The following is a 25812-nucleotide window of genomic DNA, read 5'->3' on the forward strand; positions in this document are numbered from 1 at the left end:
TGTTCTGTCCCTGTGCCAGAGTCACTGCTACTTTCCTCTGCTGGGGAAAGCAGAAGTGAACCTCTATATAGGCACTGTAGCTAGTTCAGTTATTTGTGAGTTTAACCATGCCTTGGTTGAAAGCTTCAGCAAAGTAGGCTTTGTGCTGAAGCAGCACAGATTTCCTTCTGGCAGTTTTGCTGATGGAGAAAGGAGAGATTTTGGTGGGGGGCTGGGTGGAGAGAAAGGGAACAGCAAAAAGATTATCTAGAATTTTGTGTTTCAGAACTAACCATTGAAAACTTCTTTAAACTTCCCTGTACATAATGTGAATTCTGCATAAGTTACATCAAGTTTCCTGTAACTTTTCTTCCTTTGAGAATTATCTTTTTCTTGACTGAAGATGTGATTTGTGCATTCTGTTCAGCTGAGAGGATGCTTGCTGGAAATTTCATCGTTATCTGGTATAAAAAGATTTATCCAGTATTTGCAAGCAAGTCATGATCAAGTAGGTGTTGATCTCAGTTTTGGTGGAAGCTGATCTGTGTGTAGTTCATCGTCTCTGTTAATTTAAAAATTGTAAAGCTGGGCTTATTTTATAAATTCATAATCAATGAAAATATGGAAAAAAATCTTTTTCAGAACTTCTCATGCTTTAGAACTAAGATCTGCCACAACTTCTAAATTAGGTAATTCATATATATATGTATGGAATTATTTATAGCATCAGAAGTCTTTTTCCTATCGGTATATAAAGATAACTCATAAACACGTTGGTTTGTGTTCAAAGTTATAACTCTTTATTGTCAATGTATTACTTACATTTGGTTTTTTACTGTGGCTTTTGTAAAGATGCGGGGTTGAGAAACTGAGTTGAATTCTTCTCTAGGATAGGTAAAAACTTTGAGACATTTAGCAAAGATCATAGGCCTTGTATTTTTCATTTATGATGCATGTGCCTGAAGCATGGCCCAGACTATAGTGAGTTTGTTAATCAAAAAGATTGGGGGCGGAAGTAAAGATTTTCTACTTCCCCTTGATCCCCCTGCTTTCTTTAAGACAGACCAAACTGGGAAAGACTGAGAAATACTGAAGTCTTTCCCCTGGTGCACCACAGGGGAGATGCAATTTACTTTCTCGCTTCCTGCAATATAACACTGCATGATGGTGATGCAACTGATTACTTTGTTGCTGAATTGAAGGAAATACTGTTATGTAAAAAACTCAGAGACTAAGAATTTCGTATTTATGTAAAAAGTACTTTTTAATCTTGGTTTGATGTTGGAGGGGAGAGAGATACAACAGTTGTCCTATCATTTATGAAGCTGTTGGAGTAAGAGAAATTATGGTAAAAATAGTCACAGAATCCACAGGATGGTTGACGTTGTCCGAGACCTTGAGGTCCAAGCAGGGTCACCTGGAGCCAGTTGCCCAGGACCGTGTCCAGATGGCTTTTGAGTATGTCCAAGGATGGAGACTCCACAATCTCCGTGTGCAACCTGTGTCAGTGCTCAGTCACCTGAACAATAGAAAGTGTTTAATGATGTTCAGAGGGAATCTCTTGTGTTTCAGTTTGTGCTCATTGACTCTGGTCCTGTCACTGAGCCCTGCTGAGATGAGCCTGGCTCCATCCTCTTTGCACCCTCTTTTCAGGTATTTATACACACTGAGATTCCCCCCTAAGCCTGCTTTTCTCCAGGGTGAACAGCCCCAGTTCTCTTAGCCTCTCTTCATAGGAGAGATGCTTCGGTCTCTAGTTGCTAGATTTTGAGGGTTTTTTTAATGTATTTTTCAATTGTTTATAGAATCCACCTGGACACACACTGCTAAAACTTAACTGGAACATATACTACTGTCCTGAGATAAATACAGAAATCAGGAAAAGGGGGATCATACTAGAATTGGAATAAAAAGAAAACTGAGAGAATGCAACGCCTGAAAATTAAGATGAATATTATCTATACACTTTAAGTAGTCCCTCAGCAAAGGCAGCCATTTAAGGAGTAGATTGATACAATTTTGCTTGATGTCAGAGAGTATAACGGAAAGCTGGGTTACTGCAGAGAATGGAAAAATAACTTGTAATGCAAGTTAATTGATACATTTTGGGAAATGCAGTGCTGCAACATCAACCATATGGAGTTGATTTTTATGCTTTTTATGCTTTCTGATTTCTTCTGAAGCCCCCTGGGGTCTTGAGTTGGAAGAAGCACCTCTGTGCCATGCTCTGTCCCCTAGCTTTTTTGCTTTGGGAAGCTCTAGTAGCTCAAGCATGCTACAGCACTTATGTACAGAGCCAGGCTGGGTTTAATGTTTTCCCCAATGTCGGATGCCCCTGGAACTCAGTGTTCACTGCAGCAACATTCAAATGGCTTGGTGCATTTTTCCTCATGAGCTTATGCTCTGTCCCTGTCATAGGAGTGAAGGTTGTCTTTTTACTGCAGTGTATCTGCAGAGTATTTGTTTTACCTATCTAGTGATTGTTTTTTGGTTGTAGTGATTTGTTTTAGTGATTATGAGGTTTTTACTTTTGGGGTGTTTTGTTTTTTTTTTCCTGCTGTTCTTGATTAGCAAGCATAGGTTAGTTTTCTCCAAGTAGCTTTAAGGTTTTTACCCTCATATACTTTCTATGAATTTTCATATTTGTTAGTAATATGAAATAGGTCAACACAATGACCATCTGTTTGGTCAATCTGTTGTGGCTTGTCCAGCATGGACTACTACTGTGATCATCCAGAATGCCTGTTCTAGTAATTTGTTAGTGGATTGCTCTGGCATTTTGAAAGTTAGTTTTATTCTAGTTGCTTTATTTAACTCTGTTTCCTTTTAGTTTAATGATGATATGAGGACTTCTTTTCAGAACATACCAACCTTGAAAATTCAGGTCTCATTGAGTAAGAAGATCTGGGAGAACAAAAGAAGCAACTGCAAAACAAGGTTGATACGTGTTTACAGTTCAGTGTCTGCTGCAGTGAATGACTTTAAAGCTCTTAGTTCCATCTTCTTCATCATCATCATCATCATTGCCTGGGACATGGAGCTGTTCCAGCTGTTGTTGGAACAAGTCCAGAGAAGGGCCACGAGGATGATCAGGGGACTGGAGCACCTCCCGTATGAGGATAGGCTGACAAAGTTGGGTCTGTTCAGCCTGGAGAAGAGAAGGCTGCGTGAAGACCTCATAGCAGCCTTCCAGTATCTGAAGGGGGCCTATAGGGATGCTGGGGAGGGACTCTTCATTAGGGACTGTAGTGATAGGACAAGGGGTAACGGGTTAAAACAGGGGAAGTTTAGATTGGATATAAGGAGGAAATTCTTTCCTGTTAGGGTGGTGAGGCACTGGAATAGGTTGCCCAGGGAGGTTCTGAATGCTCCATCCCTGGCAGTGTTCAAGACCAGGTTGGACGAGGCCTTGGGTGATATGGTTTAGTGTGAGGTGTCCCTGCCCATGGCAGGGGGGTTGGAACTAGATGATCTTAAGGTCCTTTCCAGCCCTAGCTATTCTATGATTCTATGACTTCGCAAACAAAGATGTGGGAAGGGCTTTACCCATGCTTACTGCAAGTGCGCTGATGACCGAAAAGGCCAATGTGAGGTAGGCAAATTCAGTTGCAAAAAGCACAGTGAAAAGTCTCCTTGGGTGGTATAGGCGGGCCACGATTCTTTCTACGTTGTCTTTTCTCCTCGAGACTAGTTCTGCGTGAGTTCTCAAAGGAGACAACGGCATTATGTATGGTGAGTCTCCAAGTCTCCCAATTGGAGGCCAAGGTGGACCACTGATGGTAGTCAATATGGCCAAGGCTAAGATATTGTTTCAGTGAGTCCTTATATCTCTTCTTTGGGGCACTTCTCTTGCGGCAACTGGTGGCAAGTTCACCATAAAACATGAACTTAGGGGGGCGGTGATCCTTCATCCTAAAGAACGTGCCCTGCCCAGCACAGCTGCAATTTCAACAATATGGTCTCGATACTGGTGACCCCTGCCTGTTCAAGGACAGTAACATTTGACACATAGTCAGTCCAGTGAATGTTTAGAATTGTACAGAGGCAGCACTGATGAAAGTGTTCAAGGAGTCGCAGGTGATGGCAGTAGATAACCCATGATTCAGACCCATATAGAAGAGTAGACAGTAGAAGTTCCATCTTAGAGTTATCTTAAAGATGTGGAACATGTTGATCTGGTAAAATTTACTCTGCAAGTTCAAATTGGTTTAAAAAACTGACACATAAGTCTGTTAGTACCATAAAGGTGTTATGCTATACCAGGTATCTGCTGCCACAGATCAAGTTTTCTTTGCTGGCTGATGAAGTATTGGTAAGCTTGGAACAAGTTGAAACAAGCCAGACATTTTAAATGCAGCAGCCATATAAGACTTGTCAAAGTAATAGTGCTTCAGAGTTGTCTTGTGAAATTTGGGAAGGCTTAAAGAAATTTTTGGTGTTATTTATGGAGAACTAGTTTCATTTATTCATATGTATTGCACAACATACCTATTTCAGTTGCTACATAATGCAGACACAGATACAAACTGACCTGTAGATCACTTGTGAAATTGTTAATGATGTCTGATCCTTTGATTTAATGTAGGAAGGACTCCATTAAAGTTTCAGGTTTTTGCACTATCCCACATCTTCTGTGAGTGCTGTCCATCTTGCCAGCTGGTTTCTTCACATATACATATGTGCAGTTCAGTACTAATACAGGGCTTAAGCAACTGCAAGTATATACAAGAGGAAGCTATTTTTTTTTTCTCCCAGATAGTCTCTGTCCCCAGTTTCCCTGGTTTCTGCCGGTTTGTGCCTTTGATATTGTGCAGGACAGCTGAAAATGCAAATTATTCAAGGACATGCTTTTCTGGACAAGTATCTCTACGGGAGAGCAAGCCATCTCTTTTACGGCCATAAGAGCTGGTTTAATCTGGGTCTGGAATGTTTAAAGTAGGTAAAATACCTGGTTTACTGACTTCTCTTTAGCTATCAGAAACATCTAAAATACATATTTATACACTTGCATTTCCTTAGGACTGAACTTCAGCATTTCTTTTATTGTGCCTGTACCACAGAGAGAAAAAATGAAAAAGTAAAAACATGCAAAGTGAATGTCTTGTACAAGTGTACTACTATTATTATTTCTTGAACTTCAAGGAAAAATACAGAGTTCTTGGTCTTCGTATGCTCCATTTGGTTAATTGTTAGTGCGTGACAATGTGTTTTCCTGTGAACTCAGAGAAATGTAACAACTTATTGGCTGCTTTACCAACTAGTAATTTTAAAAATCAATTTAGGTCTCATCCAAATAGCTTCTGAAAGATTTAATTCTTAATTTTTTTTTCTTCTGCCTTTCTGCCAAGAAGTAATTGTTTTGTTTGTCAGTGGTTTTAGCTGATTTATAATGTGCTCATGTAAAGATTATTCAATAATCCATTTTTATGGAAGACTGCAACTGATTTCTGCATAATTCATGTACTGTGAAACTATGGTTAATACGATCCCTCTTGCTGTCCCTTTAGGTAAGCTGGTAACAATAAATTGGTTGTACCATCAGAGTGAACGAAACTTAACCTTTTTCATCTTGCATATGTCATTTGAAAGGGATTTGAACTTTAAACTACCATTTTAGTTTGGGTTTTTTTTTACATTTTTCTCTTCATATAGTTAAGTTCAGGTTTCAGTGAAAGAGCTGAATATGCCTCGGGAACATAAGCTGTCAGCAGAAATCTGTATGTCATACAGGTAGCAGTTCTGGGAATAAGAAAGGAGTTAAATTCTCTTCCTCTGGAATGAAGCAATCGCTGAAGCAGTACAAGTTTAAAAGTGAAACATGGCAGTGAACCTGATTTTTAACTTCACAAAAGACATTAAAAAAATTGCATTTTTTAGCAGATGGATTAAAAGAACTTTTTAGCTTTGAGTATCTAATATGTATCTTAGCTTTCTGATTTTTGTTAATCCTTTTTCAGTGTTAGAGGTAAAAGACAAGAGCTATACACATGCTCTCTGTAACTTTTCCAGTCTCTCTCCTGGTATTTCACCAGTATGAGTGATGAGAGGCCTAAGTCTTTTTCATGTGTTTTCTATGCACCTCTGTGGCAGACTTTTGTTCCATATTGAAGTAATATGCTTTCTGGAGTTGTTTATACCTAGTTGTCAAAACAGTTTTTATGTTGCTTTATTGTTTCTGAAACAAACTGACAGCAGTTATTTTTTCAGTGTTTACTAGGAAAGCCTTTAGCAAAAATAAGTTGTTGATAAAGTGTTCTAACTCAGGATACTACAAAAAGAAGTATAAAATCCAGATACAGAAGATTGTTGGTAAGAATGTGCGCACCATGACAGCACAATGGCTTCATGCTGCTGTGTCGCATTGGGTTTTTTTCCTAGAAAAGAAACAGAATGCAGCCAAAGCGTACTTCTCCTTTTCAGCAGTTTCCCCCTGCAAGATTCTGCCTTGATGCTCTTTGCCAAGTAACTTATATCTAAGGGTTCAGTGTACTGGAGTACAACTATTTGTACTTCAGAAAAATGGTGAAGTTTTGCATTCTTCAGGGGAGCTATGTGGCTGAGCACAGCCCTTCCCTTGCTGATTGCTCTCCTTCAAAGGTCTGCTCATTTTGCTGGTGAATGAGGCAGTTTCGTTGCCAGCAGGGAGGTACCATGTTAGACCAGTCAGTCTCACCTCTGTGCCTGGCAAAATCTTGGAGCAGATTCTCCTGGAAGGCATGCTAAGGCACAGGAAAAACAACAAGGTGGTTGGTGACAGCCAGCATGGCTTCACTAAGGGGAAATCCTGCCTGACCAATTTGGTGGCCTTCTATGATGGGGCTACGGAACTGATGGACAGGGGTAGAGCAGTTGATGTCATTTACCTGGACTTGTGCAAAGCATTCGACACTGTCCCACACAATATCCTTGCCTCTGAATTGGAGAGACATCAATTTGATAGGTGGACCACTCGGTGGATAAAGATCTGGCTGGATGGCCACACGCAAAGAGGTGTGGTCAGTGGCTCAGTGTCCGGCTGGAGACCAGTAACGAGTGGTGTCCCTCAGGGATCACTGTTGGGATCAGTCTTGTTTAACATCTTTGTTGCTGACATGGACGGTGGGATTGAGTGCGCCCTCAGCAAGTTTGCCGATGACACCAAGCTGTGTGGTTCAGTTGATACACTGGAGGGAAGGAATGCCATCCAGAGGGACCTCGACATGCTTGTGAGGTGGGCTGATGCCAACCTCATGAAGTTTAACCATGCCAAGTGCAAGGTCCTACACCTGGGTGGGAGCAATCCAGGCACAGCTACAGGTTGGGCAGAGAAGAGATTCAGAGCAGCCCTGTGGAGAAGGACTTGGGGGTGTTGATCAGTGAGAAACTCAACATGAGCTGGCTTCAGTGTGCACTTGCAGCCCAGAAAGCCAACTATATCCCGGGCTGCATCAAAAGGAGCGTGACTAGCAGGTTGAAGGAGATGATCCTGCCCCTCTACTCTGCTCTTGTGAGACCTCACCTGAAGTATTGTGTGCAGTTCTGGTGTCCTCAACATAAAAAGGACATGGAACTGTTGGAACAAGTCCAGAGAAGGGCCACGAGGATGATCAGGGGGCTGGAGCACCTCCTGTATGAAGACAGGCTGAGAAAGTTGGGTCTGTTCAGCCTGGAGAAGAGAAGACTGCGTGGAGACCTCATAGCAGCCTTCCAATATCTGAAGGGGGCCTATAGGGATGCTGGGGAGGGACTCTTCATTAGGGACTGTAGTGATAGGACAAGGGGTAATGGGTTAAAACTTACGCAGGGGAAGTTTAGATTGGATATAAGGAGGAAATTCTTTCCTGTTAGGGTGGTGAGGCACTGGAATAGGTTGCCCAGGGAGGTTGTGAATGCTCCATCCCTGGCAGTGTTCAAGGCTGGGTTGGACAGAGCCTTGGGTGATACGGTTTAGTGTGAGGTGTCCCTGCCCATGGCAGGGGGGTTGGAACTAGATGATCTTAAGGTCCTTTCCAACCCAAACTCTTCTATGATTCTATGTTCACCCTCTGATCCTTTGTTGAGAGGTAAATCCTTAATAGAAGCATAAGATTTGATGTTATGTTATTTTGTATTTCCCTGGATGATGGCATTGGTCTCAGGAGAGAAATCTCCACAGACGACTGCCTACAAAGGCAGTGGTAAAGAGTGAGGCAACAGGTGCAGTTACCCCCATGGTGGTAACATTTTGGGTAGGTGAAGTTACAGGGCAGAACTGCTGCTGTTCAGCTTTGGGCAGCCTTCAGCAGAGCTCTGCCAGGCAGCAGTGCCTGTGCCATGACTCTGCTGTCGATGATGGATCTGGCAGAGCCTTCCAGCCGTTACCTTCCAGGTAGTATGTTCAGTTAACTGTCTCATTTTAGCTTTTCTTCTCACTGTGTTATCCCATGCCTGGTACTTTAGTAGGCTCTATCAGAAATCCGTCTTTGCTGTTTAAACCCACTGCGTAAGTCCACATGTGGTGCTTGGCTCTGTTTCTTGAGAAGCTTCCACATGATATGCAATGATAGCTCCAAAATTCGTTTTGCCTACTCCCGGTGGGGCAGGGTCCTTTTCACTAGTGCTGCTGTGGCTTTTGATAGGAGCAACAGCACTCTTTGCTGCCTGCTATCCCTTCAGCCTTGCTTCCACAGCAGCTGTGCCCGGGGGCAGAGACTGCAGTGTAGCCAAGGCAGGCAAGGGCCATGTGGCCCCACAAGCTTTGCAGTATGAGTGCCTGGCTGTGGTGGAAGTCTGTCTTTCCATGTGGGTAGCAGAGTACCTGCACGAGCACTGAAGGCAAAGGAAGCAGCTCCCGCATGGCTGTTTTTCCTGCTGCTTGCAACACTTGTTTCAGTGGGAGCTGTGGCAGCTGTGGTTGGGCTTTCCCCATAGCTGGGACTTGGCAGGATGTACCTTAGCACTGGTGATTCATTGATGCCTGTGGAGCCAGTTTGGCCTGGAAATACCTCAGCTGAAGTGCTTCAACACAGATGGCCTCTTACCTTAGTAGCAAGAAGCAGTTCTGTAGCCACACCATGTATTTTAAGAGGCAGTATCCTGTAGCAAAGTAACAATTTAGTTTGACTGGTGTTATGGAAGTTACAATCTCCCAAGTTGAGTTCTGCAGTATGTATCAATACAGTTGTCTGTTACTGTTTCATTTCCTTCTACCTTCATTTGGATAGCTGTGAGCAGTTCACTATGTAGATTCATGTTCCACCAATGTGCTGTGTAAAATAAGTTTTGATTTTGCACCTTATCTTTGGATTGAACACTGTGGACATAATGACGTCTAGCACCCAGATTAGCTTGGTTTACTAATGACAGCATGCTTGGGTAATGATGTTATCTGGGCAGGTAATTTTGTACTAGGAAGGAGGATCAGCATTACTGGGAAAGAGAAGTGCTGGTAGCAGGTAACAGGCCATAAAGCTGGTGTTCCTTAGCACATCATTGCTTGGTTTAATCAGTATGAATCCAGATATTTGCATCTCTGCAATGCTAACCTGTTAAAAAGAGTGTGTCAGATGTTTGCTGTTATCATGAACACTGATGAGGAGAAATGCTGCCGTTTGTGTAGATGTGGTGCTTAAGGCAGTTTCTAGGGATTCAAATAATGAAACCCTTTGGTTTTGTTTAGTTTCTAGAAGGACTGTTAAGGTTGTGAAATTGATCTTGTGAATTAAGATTATACAACTGCTTATGATTTTAAATGTGTTCTGTTGTGTACATCCTTTGATGGACTTTGATTACCCCATGCTTTTTTTTCTGGGCAACTGTGGGGGTTTTGTGTGTGTTTGCTTATTTTTTTCCAGGAAGTTTTTTGCTGTTTTGGCAAATAAGTTTTTGGCTTATGACTGGTTTTGTTTCATCAATTGTAAGGGGGAGAGCCTTTGCCTCTCAAATGTGCCACTAGTCATATGAAGAAGGTTTTGTTGCTTATAGCTTTGGGAGCTTAAATAATTATGATGTGGTTGACTTCACCTGAAAATTTGAGTGTTGTTTCTCTGATGCTACTGGCTTCATAACAGAAACAGAAAATTAGTCTATGAACATGGCAAAATTGCAGGAGGAAACAGAGTTGTGTTTCTGTTTTTGGCATAGCTGGGTCACTTTTCTTAAACATCAGATTTTAATTGCGATCTCTGTTTGAATATTGTGTGTTTCTTTAACTTGAGTCTTTAAGTTGATTTAAAAAAAAAAAATGATCTTGCAGCTCCAGTTAAATAAATTGAGCAGTACTTACTGAACAAGGTGTTAGCAGTTTTGAAAAAAAGCTCTGAAGATTTTCATGCTGTGCATGCAAAATTCATATTCACTTTTGAACTTAAGCATTCTGAAGATTTTTCTCTGTGTATAAAATCTGGTTTATTTTCACAACAATCCATTTTGCAAAGATGCTGCTAAGAGAGTTTGTACTATGATGCACTATGGAACCGCCTAGAGAGAATTATTAAATCACATTAATGTCTGGAAAAAATGCAGTAGATAAGACCAAAACCTGCAAACAGTGAGTTTCAAAAATAAATGCTTATTAGAGACTCATTGAAGAGCATACAGTCTGTTTCATTGACTGAATGACAAAGTATAGTCCGGGGGGAAAAAAACAGTGGTTAAGCATAAACTCTGTGATATCACATACTTCATGCTCATGAAACAGACAAATTAGGGTTGCCAGGCACTTCAGGTTTGGTACTGTGTAACAGTGCAAGAGTTGGCAACTTTAGTATTCTCTATCGCTTTTTTAGGTGAGTGTAGATGCTTTAATCAGTCTCAGTCCAGGTGTTTTTATTTTAGTCTAGTGCTGGCCTATATGTAGGGAGGCTGCCACAAAGCCTTAAGGGACAACAAGGCTTAAATATAACAAAAAGAAACTCATTAATAGATATTTGTGTTTTTAACATAATGCAGAACTGGGAGCAGGTGGGGGGGATTTAAATACTTTTTGTGATGGTAGTCACGCCAGAATTTGACAAGTGATGAAATTGCTTCTATTTCCACTGACAGTTATGAGGGTTTTTGACAGCCTGATCAAATTAGTTCTTTGTGAATGTGACAACAGCTCTAACATAATTAAAATTATTTCTGAAGTGCTACATAGAAATTAATTTCAAAAGGAGGGGCAAGATACTAAGTTAGTTAATACAATTTTCGATGTTCAATTGTGCTAGGGATGTGTTCTATTTATTTTGGGTTCTGTCATCAAGTAATTGCGCATTTTTCTAATGAAAAGGCGAATGTGTATTTTAAAGACTTGAAATTATCAAAATTGCTTTTTAATTAAACATACCACTTTCTACCCAAAAGGAAAGATGTCAAGGTCAAATCAAAGCCTTGTGCTGGTTACTGAATTTAATGTTTTGTTTTTTTTCTTCATAATTTAATTCTGGACTCTGAATATTTTACCTGCAGTAGCATGATCTGTAGTTGCTTTGCTTTGATTTGGCTAGGTAATAAATTCCTTAGTAAATGTTCTATTAAGTAGGAAGGTGCTGAAGTTAATGGCTAGATTCAAAAGAGATGTAAAAAAGTATTTGGTCACCTTAACAGGCCTTAAAATACCAGAAAAGGGAAAATGAAGTAGTGTATTTGCGGCAGTTATAGGTTTCTGTGGAATGGGAGCAGAGTTGCTTGAAAGTTATTGCAGAACTTTATATGTTTGGTTTCTTGTGAACCTGTATGTCCAACTGAACTCACTAAACTTGCTGTAATGCAGTAAAATTTTGGTGTTGCAGAACACTTAGCCTTTTGATTATAGTTTTTGAAATTAAAAGATGTTGTGACTTTATCTGTCAAAACCAGTAAACTCTTCAGGATTTTTTGATACCTTTTTTATTTCCCCCTCCCCTTTAAGATCGCGCTGGAAGCATCAGTACTCTTGATTCCTTAGATTTTGCAAGATACTCTGATGACGGCAATAGGGAAACGGACGAAAGAGTAGCAGGTAAGTTTTTTATGTGATTTAGAAATCATAGGATGCTAACATTATTTGACTTGATGTTTCTTGAATGTGTTTAAATGAACATTCCTGAAGATGACAAGACTTCACTGTGGTGATTTAGCTGGTTGCTTAATGATAGAATTGTGTTTCAGTCACTTCTACTCTATTTACTGTAAATATTCAGGCAAGTGTACTTCTGTATGATTCTATATGTAACCAGGATAGAAGCAGCCAGATGCTTGAAAACTGCCCAGCTTTTGGCAGTAGAATAGTATCTTGATACTGCCTACTGACTACTACTGTTCAGCTGAAACTTATGCTAAAATATTCTACATAGTAGTCTGTGACTACTGCATGGATCTGTAACAAGCCTCTTAAATACAGCTTCTGTGTAGATCAAATGAGCATTATCAAACCTAGAGAAGTTTGGGGATTTACTCAGTTCTGTAAACCTTCTTTGCTACAAATCTTAATTGTAGTGCTTTTTTCATCTCCCATTTGATTCCTTGATTGTGTAAGTCTTTAAGGAAGTGACAGAGTTTTTTTGCCTCTTGCAGTTGTTCTGAACTTAAAGAGCCTGTGGCATTTTTAATTTAAAGGTTTATGATTATCTCTGCAAAGGCAGAGACTGATTTTCACTTACATTTGAAATTATTATAATAATCTCATTTACATATGAGACATTTCTCTAATCCAGGCTTTTTAATAAATTTCAGATATTGTTATGCACAGCTTCTATAGAGAAACCCATAAAAGCTTTTCAGAAACTGCTACAGAACGCTTTCTTTCTTGTTAGTTAAGACTGTTTAATATCATGAGCGCCTGAAGATTGTCCGTGCTGTGACCTTTATTCACACAGTTCAGCTTTATGAAACCTGAAATTGCAAGCTGCTATGTCTCTCTTCCACACTTCTGAACCACCATGATTCATCCTAGCAGAAATACTTTCATGTTCTTAAGCAAAGAAAAGGCTGGTGAAACATAGTTCTGTTAAGGATCTTGTTTTTGAAATTTTTTCTCCCGGTCAGTCTGAAATGGCAACCAGTATTGACCGAGAGAGAAGATGTGTAAGTGTTGGAAAAGCCTCATTTTCTTGCACAGTTAGTGTTTCTGAGGTAAAGGACTAGATTAAATTCATGAGCATAAAGCAGATTCAGGTATTTTAATGCTCTGGTCTTGAACTTTAGGTACTTGCTGTTCTTTGATTTATATGTAAGTTTCCACGTTCTTATTACCTTCTAATTACTGTCTTTTTCTATATACATAGTCAGTTTCAAGGGAGGCAAGAGTTGTAAATATGCAGCTAATTTTCTAAATAAAATGTGTTTAAGGAACCCAAGTATTTCTAAATTGTGTCCAGGAATATAAGACAGAAACAAGCAAATTAGAAAAAATATATTTTTTTCATCATCTTAGTCAGTATTTCTCAGCATAGTATTACTGGGAGAGCTAGTTTCATCTTTGCATGGAGCTGTCTTTAGTAACTGAATTGGATTAGAGATGCTTGTAGAAAGTGAAGATCAGTCAAAATTGACATCCAGTTAGAGCCATTAATGTTCTGATGGAACATTAGTGCCAAAAAGTTGATTAATTCCAGTATAAAAAGAATATATCCTAAAATAAAGTAAATCACAAATAGGTTGTTTTGAAGATTGCAATGTATTAGTTGGCCATTGTCATATGTAATAGGCAAGCAAAGTATATGTCAGGATATTTACATTGTTTCTGTGTTCCTTTAAAGAGTTGTTAAAAAAGTTCCTAAGAGTTGTTAAAAAGTAACATAAGAACTTGAACAAAATAAGCCTCGATGTTATTTCTGAATGTTTGTGAAGACTCAGTTCTTCAAAATATCCTATTTCTGCTTAAATTTCTGATTCAATTATAATTGCTTAAAGTCTTCTGCCTCATTATTGTTTAAAACCTGAGCAATAAACTTCAGAAAAATGGTAAGTACTTAATTTGCATGTAAATAAATTATATCGGTAGAGGTTTCAAACTTTTCATATTCAGTTCCTTCTTTGAACAAACTGGTTTAACTTCTGCTTTTGAAGTAGTTCTGAGCTGCAGTTGCACTTTGAAACATAACTGGAAACCCACCCTGCTTATTTCTTCTCCTGTTCTTTCTTCTCAGGAAAGAGGTTTGATCTTAGGAGATAAAATCGTAATCTGTTGTGGAAGCTTGAAGCCACGATCTGATAGGCATATTTTTCTTTTGGTAGTTCTCAGAGGGAGGTTCGAATAGTTTCTCTTTGTAAATGTTTTTTCTTATGCTGTTATCTTTGTTTTATACTGTTCGAACAGAACCCATGATTTCCACATCAATTCCCTAGTCGAATGTCAGATAAAGGGTAGGAAATAAATGTACATCGTCCGTCAAAAGAAACTGGTCCCCAGTCAGAAGGACTTTAAAACTGAAATTAAAATGTATCAAGTTGCAAATACTTTAATACCATGACAGTGTTTGAAAGCACAAATGAAAAACTTATGCAGGTATACCATTGAAAGCCTTCACATTTGTATTTTGACATTATAAATGGTGTTAAATTCAGTTGCCATATTTTTTATTTTACCAACCCAAAAATTCCTGGAAATGGGTTTTGGTATTTCAAATCTGTTAACCCAATTCATTCCTTCTGGTGTTAGAATCAAAATTTGGGCTAGAAGCAAACGTGAGTTGATGTGAACTTCTCACTTGGGAAATCTGATCAAGGGAAGCTAAATTAATCTCTTCTGTAATAGTATCAGCTTGACTGAAAAGACAGAAGTCACAAAACCGCATCAGAATGTGGATGAGCATGATGAAAGGAACGGCAGTTTAGAAGGCATCGGTTGTCTTCCTTGTGTACCTGATCTTAACATAGACAACTGTGTAACAAATTAAGTAACACGTTTGCAATCCACAAAGTTTCAAAAAATAGACACATCCCTAGAGCTGGCAATTTACTAGATGGAACAACTTGTTCTCTAAGACTAAAAAGTCTTGAATATAAATTCACATATTAGGTGCTGAAACAGTTCGTGCTAATATAGTACTGAAGGATTTATTTGGCATAGTAAACCTCCTCCAAATATTCATTGCCACAAAACAACCAGAGAATAGAAAAACCTGTTCCGTTCCTGTGGAGTAAGAGTACGCTTAACTTGAAGTCAAATACCCACAGCATTTGGTGAAAATAGGTCATCTGACATTCGATCTAAGGAACAGAATCTTCTGCCACATCTTAAATTGACTGTGTACACAACCACCTGCTTTCCATAACTGAAAACATTTAGAATTGCTAACCCGCCTTTGACATCTACTATTCTGAGAATCTGATAATTTTTAAAAACATAATGCTGTGTTTTCAATGATGATAAAATTCTCATAGTCAGACTTCATTTCAAGCATTTGTGTTCTCAGATCTCCCTGCATTAGCATGGATTTCCAGCTAGACTATGTATCTCTGATTAGCTGCATAAAATACTGTCCCTATCGGGATTTGAGTCCAAGTTCTTACCAACTCTAAATATGGTCACTTCTTCATAACAGTTATACCAGGAAAGTGGGAATTAGGAAACCTCAGGTCTTGAAGTATGCGATAATAGTGTCTTCATTGCTGACTGTAGTCAGTGAGTTTAAATTTCTTCTGATTAACTCAAAATGTATGTGCCAATCTATCAAAAGTAATGGGATGTCATATATGTTTTAGAGGATGTAGTTTAGGACACCTAGAGTTCTACATTTACTTTACAAGGAGGAAGAACTTGAAATGACAGTTAAGAAACAAACAACTAAACTTGTAACTGTAACTTGTAGCTCCAAATTTGGGGAAAGCCAGGTAAGCACAGGGGCCCTTAATACTTCAGAGGAGAACTGATTTTAAAAGAAAATTCCAGAATGCCATATAGTGGCTTCACAGCACAAAACTACCTTTCTACAGTTCTCTGAAATATTTCATAGTGAAGTATCAAAAGTCTGACAAGATAATTCATACGTAGAATGTAAACTTCTAGTATAATTTGAAAAAATATTGCTTATGCAATATTGCTTATGCAAAAGCAAGTACTGAAAACTTTTACAAGTGCTGTTATTTTTTCAACTTTTTGGCCTTGGACCAACAAGACCACTGTTCATGTTGATTTCAACTTGTTTTAATATCTCAACTCACAGTTTGTTCTCTATGGCTAACTACTGCAATTTATGGTTTAGTAACTTACAAAATCATTAATAAATGTGAGTGAATAGAATATGATCCTTGAGAAAGCTTCATTTTTAAATTTCAGAGCTGAGCTGACAAGCTACCCACTCCTGATACACGCTTCTCTTTTAAGGTTATTAGATTAGCTGCATGAAAATGGAAACACTTAAAAATCACTAATCTGAAAATCTTGGTCTGATACTCAGTTGCTTGCTTGAAAGTATCAGCTCTTTTAAGTAAGTCTGAGTAATTTTTTTCTTTTTTCAGAATGGTAGTTGTAATGATTTGAGTTCTTCACAAAAAGAAAAAGAGCCACTTCAATTTGGAATAGTTTTCTCCCCTGAGGCAAAACAGATTCTTCAGAAATACCCTTTTTTTGTAGGAAGATTAACCAACCTCAGAGCTCTAAATTTCTGTTCTCTGTTTTTCTGATAGAGAGGAGAATTAATTTGGTTCTCTCCTAGGTTGTCTGCAACAAAACTCTTCTGTGTAGCATTCTTAAGGAGTGTCAGCACCTTTTATCTAGTACTATGAGTTATGCATGTTATCAGTTCAGTCAACATGAAGTTAAACTTTAGCTGGCTTTATCAATGGTTTTGAAGGCTTAACTTCTCAAAGGTACAAAAGCTTTACAACAGAAGGAGAGGGGGAGAGAGAGATCAGGTCATTATTTTCAAAGTCAGTACTTGATAGTAGTTTCAAAGAAAGGGGTTAGAGGTGGCTTTTTTAATTGAAGAGAATGTTATATCATAAAAAAATGTGGATTTCCAGGGTTGTTTTCATTAATACACATGTTGAGTTAAAAATTACTAGTATTTTGGCAGGAGATTACATTTCAGTATAGCTTCTAAAATAAAGAGCTTTTAATCGTCTTCTAAAAATTGATTAGAATTATATTGTGCATATTTACAAATATTTATGCATATATTAACAAAAAAAAAAATCCTTCAAATAAGAACTAAATTTGTGACTGACTTAGATGCATCAAGGTTTTTATTATGGTGATCATGATGGTGGCATTAGTATGACCAGGAGATGAGGTATGACTGAAACAATGCTGTGTTGTAATAAATTGTGTAGCTATTGTGACATGCTGCAAAGTGACAGCTTCTCAAATATATTGTACCCAGAATCTTCCACTGTATACAGAGAAACATGCAGCAGAGTAATCTACTCTTAAGGTTGAAAGGGTAAAGTCCTAATGGTTTCTAAGAATTTTCAACATCATGACAATTCACTAAAAATTCTTGCCGTCTGACATGGGTTTGTCTGACATGAGTTTTTTGGCTTTCTACACCTTCAGGCATGTCTTATTCCTATTTTTCTTAATGGGATTCCTGAGTTCTTCTAGTTTTTGGTGTTGTTTCTATTTTTTTTTTCTTCATTATTTATATCATTCTAGTGCAGGGCACTCCTGATCTGCAACTCTTCTGGTCTGTGAAAATATTTTCAAAGAACAAGATGATTACATGTAGCCATTTCCATCAGAACATTTGCTTAAATTGAATTCTTCACAATTTTCAAAAGCTAACAAATGAGTAACTTACAACTTAGAATCATAACTGTGAATTAGTAACTCAAATGCAAGGAAGTGCTAAAATTATTAGATACTTTACTTCAAGAGCGTTTTCTAACTTTGTTGCACAGAAGTATTTGCAGATCAGCATTGCTGAATACTAGAGAGCTTTTTTACATATTTTATTCATCGTATCCTCAGTTGTGCTTCTGTATTGCTGCAGTAAAATTCTGTGCATCAAACAAGTTACTTTCATGTAGCAAATGTGGTGTACGGTAGTTATTCCTTCAGTTTTTATGGGTAAATGCAAACTGAGTGAATCTTTTTTTCCATGTGTGCTAATTATCAAAAGATTCTTAGCAGATGTTCAAAAGAGGAAACAGTTCTATTGGCAGTCTTCAGTAGCGTTTCTTATAAGCAAGAGCCAATGCAGTGCTTCTGCCATGCATTTTCCTCTGTATAAATATGTCAAAATGCCATGTTAATTCATTTGCAGGCAGTGATTAAAAATCTCGTTAATATTTTCTTATTAAAAGCAGCTACAACATTTTTAGTTTAACACTTCAGTATGGTAGCTGTTCTCTGCTCATCTCTCCTAGTTAAGTGTGAGAATCCTTTCTGGTAATTCTAGTTTAAGTGTGAGTAATCTGAGCATTAATGAAATGCATGTAATTATCTGATAGATTCTTATATAGGTTCCGTTAGATGCTCTAACCTTAAATGGGTATAAAAAGAACATTTACTGTATGTCTTGCAAAGGTACAGGGTTTTAAAATTTAAAGCTGCGGTATGCATATTACCTCAACATCAAAACATGAGAAGTTTCAGTGCAAACAAGCCACTACTGGCCCTTTTTTGGAGGAAATGTTAGAATATGAGAAAAATAGAGCAGTGGCCAAGGGGACTGGGAGGTGGAGCAGGTAATAATAGCAACTAGAATTACATATTTTTGAATCTCTAAAGTTGACTCTAGATCACTGAAAATGTTGTATAGTCTAGAATCACTAGAAACTTTTAAGAATAATGGAGCAAAGAATGTTTTGTTTCAAGCTTCTCCAAGTACTGTAGGAAAGCTGCATATTTTGCCTTTTTTTTTTCTTTTGTCTTGTGCTTCTCTTAATGTATTCAATTAAATTCAAAATCTTAATCAACTCTAGGTTATTCCTAAAACTCCACTATTTTTAGGTTTATGCTTAAAACAAAGTTATTCTTAGTAGTAAAATAAAGTATGTTTCCAGTTCTGCCATTTAAACTACTAAAATTTCTGTGTGTAATTTCATTTTCAAATAAAAAACCCCGTAGTCTTAATGGGAGAGTACATTCACTTTATGTTTTAAGCTTTGCTACATGGAGACAGCTTCCTCTGCTGCCAGCATGTATTTGCTTCGTTTATATCTGTCCTCTGTTTGCCCTCATACTCCTCTTGTCCCTAGAAGTCAAAACGTTTGGAAGTATCAGCTGATTGTAAGAATGGGAAAGGAGTAACAATTATTTCCCAGAATAAGCAGTGAAAAGCAAGCAAAAGAAAATGCAAAAGTGGGGGGTGGGGGGGAGAGGGGGGAAGACCCCAAAACCTTACAGCGAGTCCTTGTCAGACAGCTTGAAATTTCGATCTAGCTAACTTAAGTCCAATGAAACTATGGAAAATGTTCACCAGTTTGCTTTCAGACCAACTCTGCTGCATGTGTTCATAAGTTCCATGAAGATTGCATGCTTTCTGTTAATACAAACTGTATATTTTTTTTCACACCCATCCTTGCTTTTTATATTTTATTTTTGTTTCCCTTGCCTTGGTTGGATGCCTGTGTGTGTTTAATCCAAATCCCTGTCCAGTCCTGGAGTTTGAACTGCGGAAAGCCAAGGAGACCATACAGGCCCTCCGAGCCAACCTGACTCAGGCTGCAGGTGGTGTACATAAACCTTTTCTTAAGTCTCTACTTCGAACAACGTAGAAGTAGCTGAGCTTATCCTGTGTGAAAGAGTAAAATCTAGTTACTTTTTTTTCCTTCCCCAGAAAATGAAGTTCCTTTGCAGGAACGAAAAAATTATAAATCAAGTCCTGAAATTCAGGTAGGTGGCTGGTGATAACTGAGCTTTGCATGGACTTTACAAGACAGATACACTTCTGTAGTTGGGAGAAAGATGAGCCGAGTATGTAGTGTATTGTTTTGTTGTTTTTTTGCAGGAGCCAATCAGACCTCTTGAGAAAAGAGCTCTAAACTTCCTAGTTAATGAATTTTTATTGAAGAATAGTTACAAGCTTACATCAATAACATTTTCAGATGAAAATCATGATCAGGTAAGGATTTTCTTGTGGTGTTTTTACATGCATGCTTTCCGTATTCTGATCTTGCCATAAACTCAGATGAAGTTAAATAATATGTCTTGTGCATGTAAGTTCCTTTCATTCATACAAGTATGAAAAAAGTTCAAATAAGTTAGTTAGCATTTTCATGTAGGAAGCCTAGTTTGAAAACACAGAACTTGGAGGAGTATTTTCTCAAATTGGAGGGAGGCAGAATACATGTATTCTTTAAAGGAAGAAGAACATGAAGAAAAATACTGTGAGTTATAGCTACTTACACGCTTTCCTGGATTCTGATGGGGACTTCCTTTTAGTTAAACTCAGGGATCTGGGTGTAGTAAAATTTTAAACATAATCTTTTCCTCAAATCTTTCTCAGTTGTGCAGGATATACGATATACTCACTTATTGTTGTCTCCTGGACATACATATGTGCATGTGTGTACTTAGTCATACTGTGGCTTTGAATACAATCTTGGGGAATCTCTCAGTAATAAGGTTTTATATTAGATATTTCCAAACATAGCTGTGCTTTGATGTGGTTTTCTTAAGATGATGAGTTTTATGTCTCCTTTGACTTGCATTTCATGGGGAAGTTCCTGATCACATCTTGACTGTTACTGAGTGAACAAAACACCCAGCAGCATCAACACCCAATATATATTCAGCACAAAACTGGAATATTGCCAGAAGAATTAAATGTTGAACTCAATAATACTAAATTTCAACCAGTTCTATATATAACTGGTCCTCCTGTATTTTTCCTACAATTCCTATCCTAATCCATAAGGACACTGGGTTGTTAAATAAGATTTCTGGACCACCCACTTAAGATTTGAGTTTGACACTGCTAGGTTTCACACAAATACTTGTGAGGATACAGCCCCAAGAAGATAAAAGATCAATCATTTATCCTTTTTATGTAAGGATAAATGAAACTTGATGAAACTGGTTTATGTTGGGAGAAAATCAAGAAAAAACCTAGGAAAGCTACATATTAAACATACTTAACATACAGAATGCACATTTTTTCCTAGATTATTCACATAATTCTGTCAGGAAAATAACCTTTCTTCAAATAGGTCTATGGAAAAATACTATGAAAACTACAAACAGTAGGGAAAAAGTTGTAAAAAAAAGTAATTGAAATTTAATGTCATTAGAGACCATCGTAACTCCTGTATAATAGTGCATATGCTTATTTATTAATAGATATGGAATAATCATGTAGTAATGAGATGGTAACATGTCAGTGAGAAAAGAAAGGACATACAATGCTAGTCTGAGGCAGGAGGCCCTAGTATTGTTTACACCTCTACACAATTAATAGTTATGTCTAAATTACACTGAGAATATGTACCCTATTTATAGAGTGGTTTGACTGTCTGCTTCTGGAAAAATACACCTATACTTGTGAATGATACAGGGAACAAAACTATGCTGCTATCTGTAGAAAGCCTTTTAACAGCTGCACCGGCTTTTGCTAGAATTTGGTGATGTTATATCTGATTGTAAAAAGTGTTCATATCCTAGATTAAAAAAAAAAAAAAAAAAAAGATTGTGAGCTATGTGGTTTTGAGAGGTCCTGTCGTTAGTACATTGGCTAGAGCTGCCTTTAGGATGAAATTGCCTTAGGTCATGAAATGGCTCCTTTTTCTACTTTTGTTACTTGATGTCTGATTTAAGCTTTCATCTGCTTTACTACAGTGACTATTTTGCTGTTGTGTGACCTGCACTGTGATGAGGAAAAGAAACAAAAATAAAAGGAAGTGTATGGTATACTTTAGTTTCTTTTATTCCTTTGAAGGATTTTGAACTTTGGGATGATGTAGGATTGAACATTCCAAAACCTCCAGACCTGTTACAACTTTATCGTGACTTTGGAAACCATCATATTACTGCGAAAGATGTGGTGGATGTATCAGTTGGTGTAGAAGATGATGAGTTAGAGGCTGCTACTCCTGTACTTGGGAACATCCCTGTGTTTGAAACAACACCTCAGTCCATAGAAGTAAGAGATTGTACAGAAGAAATTTTTCAGCTGTTTGCAGTACTGCTAAGCTTCATTGGACTAAACTCTTTTGTTTCTATCTTGTATTTAGCAATGTTTAATAGTGCAAAAATTAGAAGATCAAATTAGTGTGTTAAACAGTGAGAAATGGTCTTTGATGGAACAAATCCAAAGACTTGAGAGGTATGTATTTATAAATATGCTCGACTGCTGTAAAATGTTGGAATAACTTCTCGGTCTTTTTTCTAGCACATATATGAAAACTTACAATTTACTTATGCTTAAAAAATTACTAGGAGTTCTTCGGAGCAGGGCAGTCTTTCCTTCTTCCAAATTTTTCCAAATACATGGGATATTTCTTCCAAATACATGGGATTTGATTTAGAAAAAGAGATTTCAGACTGACTTATTTCCCTTTTATTAGCTACATTATTTAATTTTGTAATCAGTTTTGTTCTTTCAGTGCAACTTCTTGATTTCCTTGAAAACAGAATCAGTTCTGTTGTGTTTTGTGTCACTTAACTCTTAAGTTAGCTTTATTTCACTCCTTAGTGTTAGTGAGCTGTACACACTGTAGTATTATTTTAATGACTTATTTTCAACACAGTTTTTCTTCATACAGAGCAAGAAAGTAGCAATGAAAGTGTCTTTAACAGCAACAAAATAGACTTTAAAAGTTTGGTCAAAACATAGGATTCTAAGCTATAAAATACCATTCCTCTTAGGAGATGCACCAGTACAACACGTGGGCAAGTGTATAATTTTTAAGTGCCTTTATTGACTTGTATCAAAGTCAGGTGGGATAATTCACCACTGTAGTATTTTAAGTTTTATATCCAAGACAAAGTTCTGTCTTGTGACAGCTTGTATCTTAGTGCTCAGATTTCAGTCAGAAGCAGATAACACTATTGTTATTTGCTTAGTTCATTGATCCACTCAGAGGGCAACATTATTCCTTCTACTAATTATTGACCAAAGAACTCAGTTGAATAGGTGCTAATTTGAACAGCTTGTGTGATATAACATTTGTATCAAAGGAATTTCTGAGCTTAATGGAATTGAAGAGAGAGCTCTTCCCTATGTTGGCTTGATTTCTGTGCTTCAGTCTTGTGATTTTAACAACCTTCTTGTGAAAGCTACACAACCATTTAATTTTTTGCTTTTCCTTTCTTTAGCGAAATAGACTTTCTCAAGAATGAAAACTATGCGGTGTCAACAGTTTATGGTGTAGCTCCCCATCCTTCTTTAAAACAAGTGCCTCTCACAGTCTCGGAGGACAATGGACGGTACTTGGATATCAGGAGCTCTGAGAATGACAGTAAGCATGGAAACACTGAGGACACAAGCCTTTCTTTATCAGCTGCAGTGGATTCAAGGACTTCTAAAGATGAAACACTAAATTCTGTGCCCTGTAAAGAAACAGAGAAACTGTCCTCTTGTGCTTCATCAACAAAAGCTGCAGTCCACTTTGATAAACCTAATAGGTTAGTGATAAGTTTTAAACTGGAATGCTTTAATTAAAAGTTCTTGTAAAGTAGATATTTTTCTGACAGTAAAATTCTGCAGAATTTTTAGACCATTTGTGTTTCAAAGTGAAAGACTTACTGTTAGGGTACAGTGCTAATATTTTAATATTATTCCTAATCTTTTTAGGAGGCAGTACCTTTGATAGACCTGTATTTTTAAGTTTAAGGGTTTCTTTTCACCTCCTGCTTGTTTCTAAAACCAGTCCTGTATCTTGCAACAACAAAAAAGAAAACCTAAATTCAAGATGGTGAATGGAAAGACAGGGTATCTCCATTCTCTTTTAACTGTTAATTTCATAATGAAACCTCTTCTTTTCTGCATGAAGAGTGGTTGGGAGGTTTTTTTTATTTTTCCTATGTTGATTTGTATAACTCTTTGGGTACTCTAAGACCTGTATGATTTGACTTCTTAATAATCAGATTATTAAAATTATGTATTTTTTTAATAATTCTGCTTTCTGAGTTTTGAATTTGGGGCAAGTCTTCATTGGACTGCTATGATTCTTTTAATTAAAATACGGTATTCATGTTATTACATGGAGACTGGGTTTGTGTGTTCGAGTGTTCTTGAGAAAGCCTCTCCAATCTACACAGTCTTTTCAAGCATTATAGTGAAGAGGGGAACCATGACACATGTTCATTTAATAATAGGTAGAATCATAGATAGACCATTGTATAGCCATCAGGAGTAATACAAAGCAGAAACCTAGTGAGGGTATGTAGAACTTCGAAAATTACTGTTGCGGACAGAGTTGCCCAAGTAGCTCACCTCATGGTTGGTCTTTTGCTGTTCCCTGGGGAGCAGGTACCCATTCTGCTTTGTATTTTGCCAGTTAACCTTGGTGTTCTTTTACAGGTGTTGGTACAGTAATATGTTTCTAGAGTTACCTTCTATCTGAAAATACCGAGTAGAAATCTGTGTGATATTCTGTGCAGATGGAAAATCAATAGACGTGGCAAGATGGGGGATAAGAAACAAAGTAATTGCTTACCCCTGCTAGTAATTTACTTTTCTTGCAAAATAAACTTGTCTGCCTACTTTCATCTGTGGCTTGCAGCAAGTTTCTTTTTGCTCAGAGTAATTGGGAATTCTGGGAGGCATTAAATGCATGAATGTTAGATTGATGGTTTAGAGATAGTGAGGATGAGTATCAAAATAGGATGAGATCGCTTGAGTGAGGAAGGAACTGTGAGTATCTCTGGGATTTAACACAGTAGTCTAGAAAAACAGAATTTGTTTTGTCACTCACAAATATAACTGCACATGGATTTATTTTTAAAGTGGTCGAATAAATCCTTGAGTCACGACTGGGTTAACTTCAGAAGTCCCCTCAAATGCAGTTCACTTCAGAAATAAATTAATGCATGCGTAGCTATTTTTGTACTGAGTTTTGGGCTTAACATGTTAGTGAAGGGTCAACGGAAGCTATACTTGATACAGTGTTTTATAGATAGATATCACTACATTTTCTTCTGGAATTATGCACTTGGTTTTTAACAATGTGGTCATTTTTTGCAGTAAGAGCTGTCTAAGTATTTTGAGATCTGTGGGAGAAGTAGCATGTTGGAAGTGCTGGATATTTATATCAGTCCAAGGGTGGTTATTTATAGAAGACAATTACTATAATTTATTCAGAAAGTATTGAGAGGCATTAAAAGCTAAGACTCTATCTAAAAGGCAAGATTGTTGCTACTGTAGCTGGGGAGTGGATTCTTGGCAGAAATTTTGCCCAGATGGGAGGAGAGGATAGAAGAGCAAGTGTGCCTGCTTTGTGTGCCTGCGCTCAGCAGCTGTGTGTGCATGCCCATGAATGAGGATGTGGCCATCATTGGAAAAATGCCATCTAACAGATTGCAGTAGGAAGCACTAGCAGGAGTTTAAGTAGACCATACCACATGTATTTATTCAGCTCATCTAAGGTGTTTGGTGGTTTGCACCAATAACAAGGTGTTTTCTGTATATAGCAGTCACTTCTACCTTTTTCAGTAAATGGAGTCTTTTGTTCTAGTGTTACACAGAATAGTGTGCTTGCATTTCATATTCATCAGATTTTCTTATACTTTAAAATCTTCACTAGTGGCATCTATTAGCCTTTGAAAAGACTCTCCCCTGGCTTGTGTGCAGGAGACCTGAGTTTATCAGAATTTCTGTCCAGTGTAGCCCTCAAGGATTTTACTAGACTTCTTCGAGGAGAAGCTTTCTTGATTCTAAATATAGCCAGCAACTGAATGGGATCCATCCTGCCCAGAGCTTGCTGTTAATGAACCCCAAGTGAAATACAGCAACATACCGTCATAGTTTTCAGTCTCTGCAAAATGGGGATAGAACTTTGCGCTTGTGTAGGATGTAATTAAAATTT

At 37.8% G+C, this 25812-nt stretch overlaps 1 protein-coding gene across 5 annotated transcripts in view; it reads left to right on the top strand.

Annotated features, from left to right (window-relative positions):
- The window catches only part of RELCH (RAB11 binding and LisH domain, coiled-coil and HEAT repeat containing), a 74661-nt gene that overhangs the window by 4867 nt on the left and 43982 nt on the right, over positions 1 to 25812 (top strand). For 4 of the 5 annotated variants that reach the window (XR_009742668.1, XM_061449297.1, XM_061449293.1 and 1 more), the window contains exons 2-8: positions 11831 to 11920; positions 19445 to 19516; positions 19626 to 19681; positions 19797 to 19910; positions 21723 to 21926; positions 22018 to 22109; positions 23102 to 23410. Coding sequence is in view for 4 of the 5 variants with exons in the window: in XM_061449297.1 (XP_061305281.1) it covers positions 11831 to 11920; positions 19445 to 19516; positions 19626 to 19681; positions 19797 to 19910; positions 21723 to 21926; positions 22018 to 22109; positions 23102 to 23410 (937 nt within the window). In the remaining variant the exon portion in view is untranslated. The remainder of the gene's footprint in view (positions 1 to 11830; positions 11921 to 19444; positions 19517 to 19625; positions 19682 to 19796; positions 19911 to 21722; positions 21927 to 22017; positions 22110 to 23101; positions 23411 to 25812) is intronic. The other variant, XM_061449296.1, reaches the window with a different exon arrangement.

Source organism: Pezoporus flaviventris, unplaced genomic scaffold, assembly GCF_033815535.1.
Source record: "Pezoporus flaviventris isolate CSIRO_AGI_PZ_B2104156 unplaced genomic scaffold, CSIRO_AGI_Pfla_v1 ptg000007l, whole genome shotgun sequence".
NCBI classification, from domain to species: domain Eukaryota; kingdom Metazoa; phylum Chordata; class Aves; order Psittaciformes; family Psittacidae; genus Pezoporus; species Pezoporus flaviventris.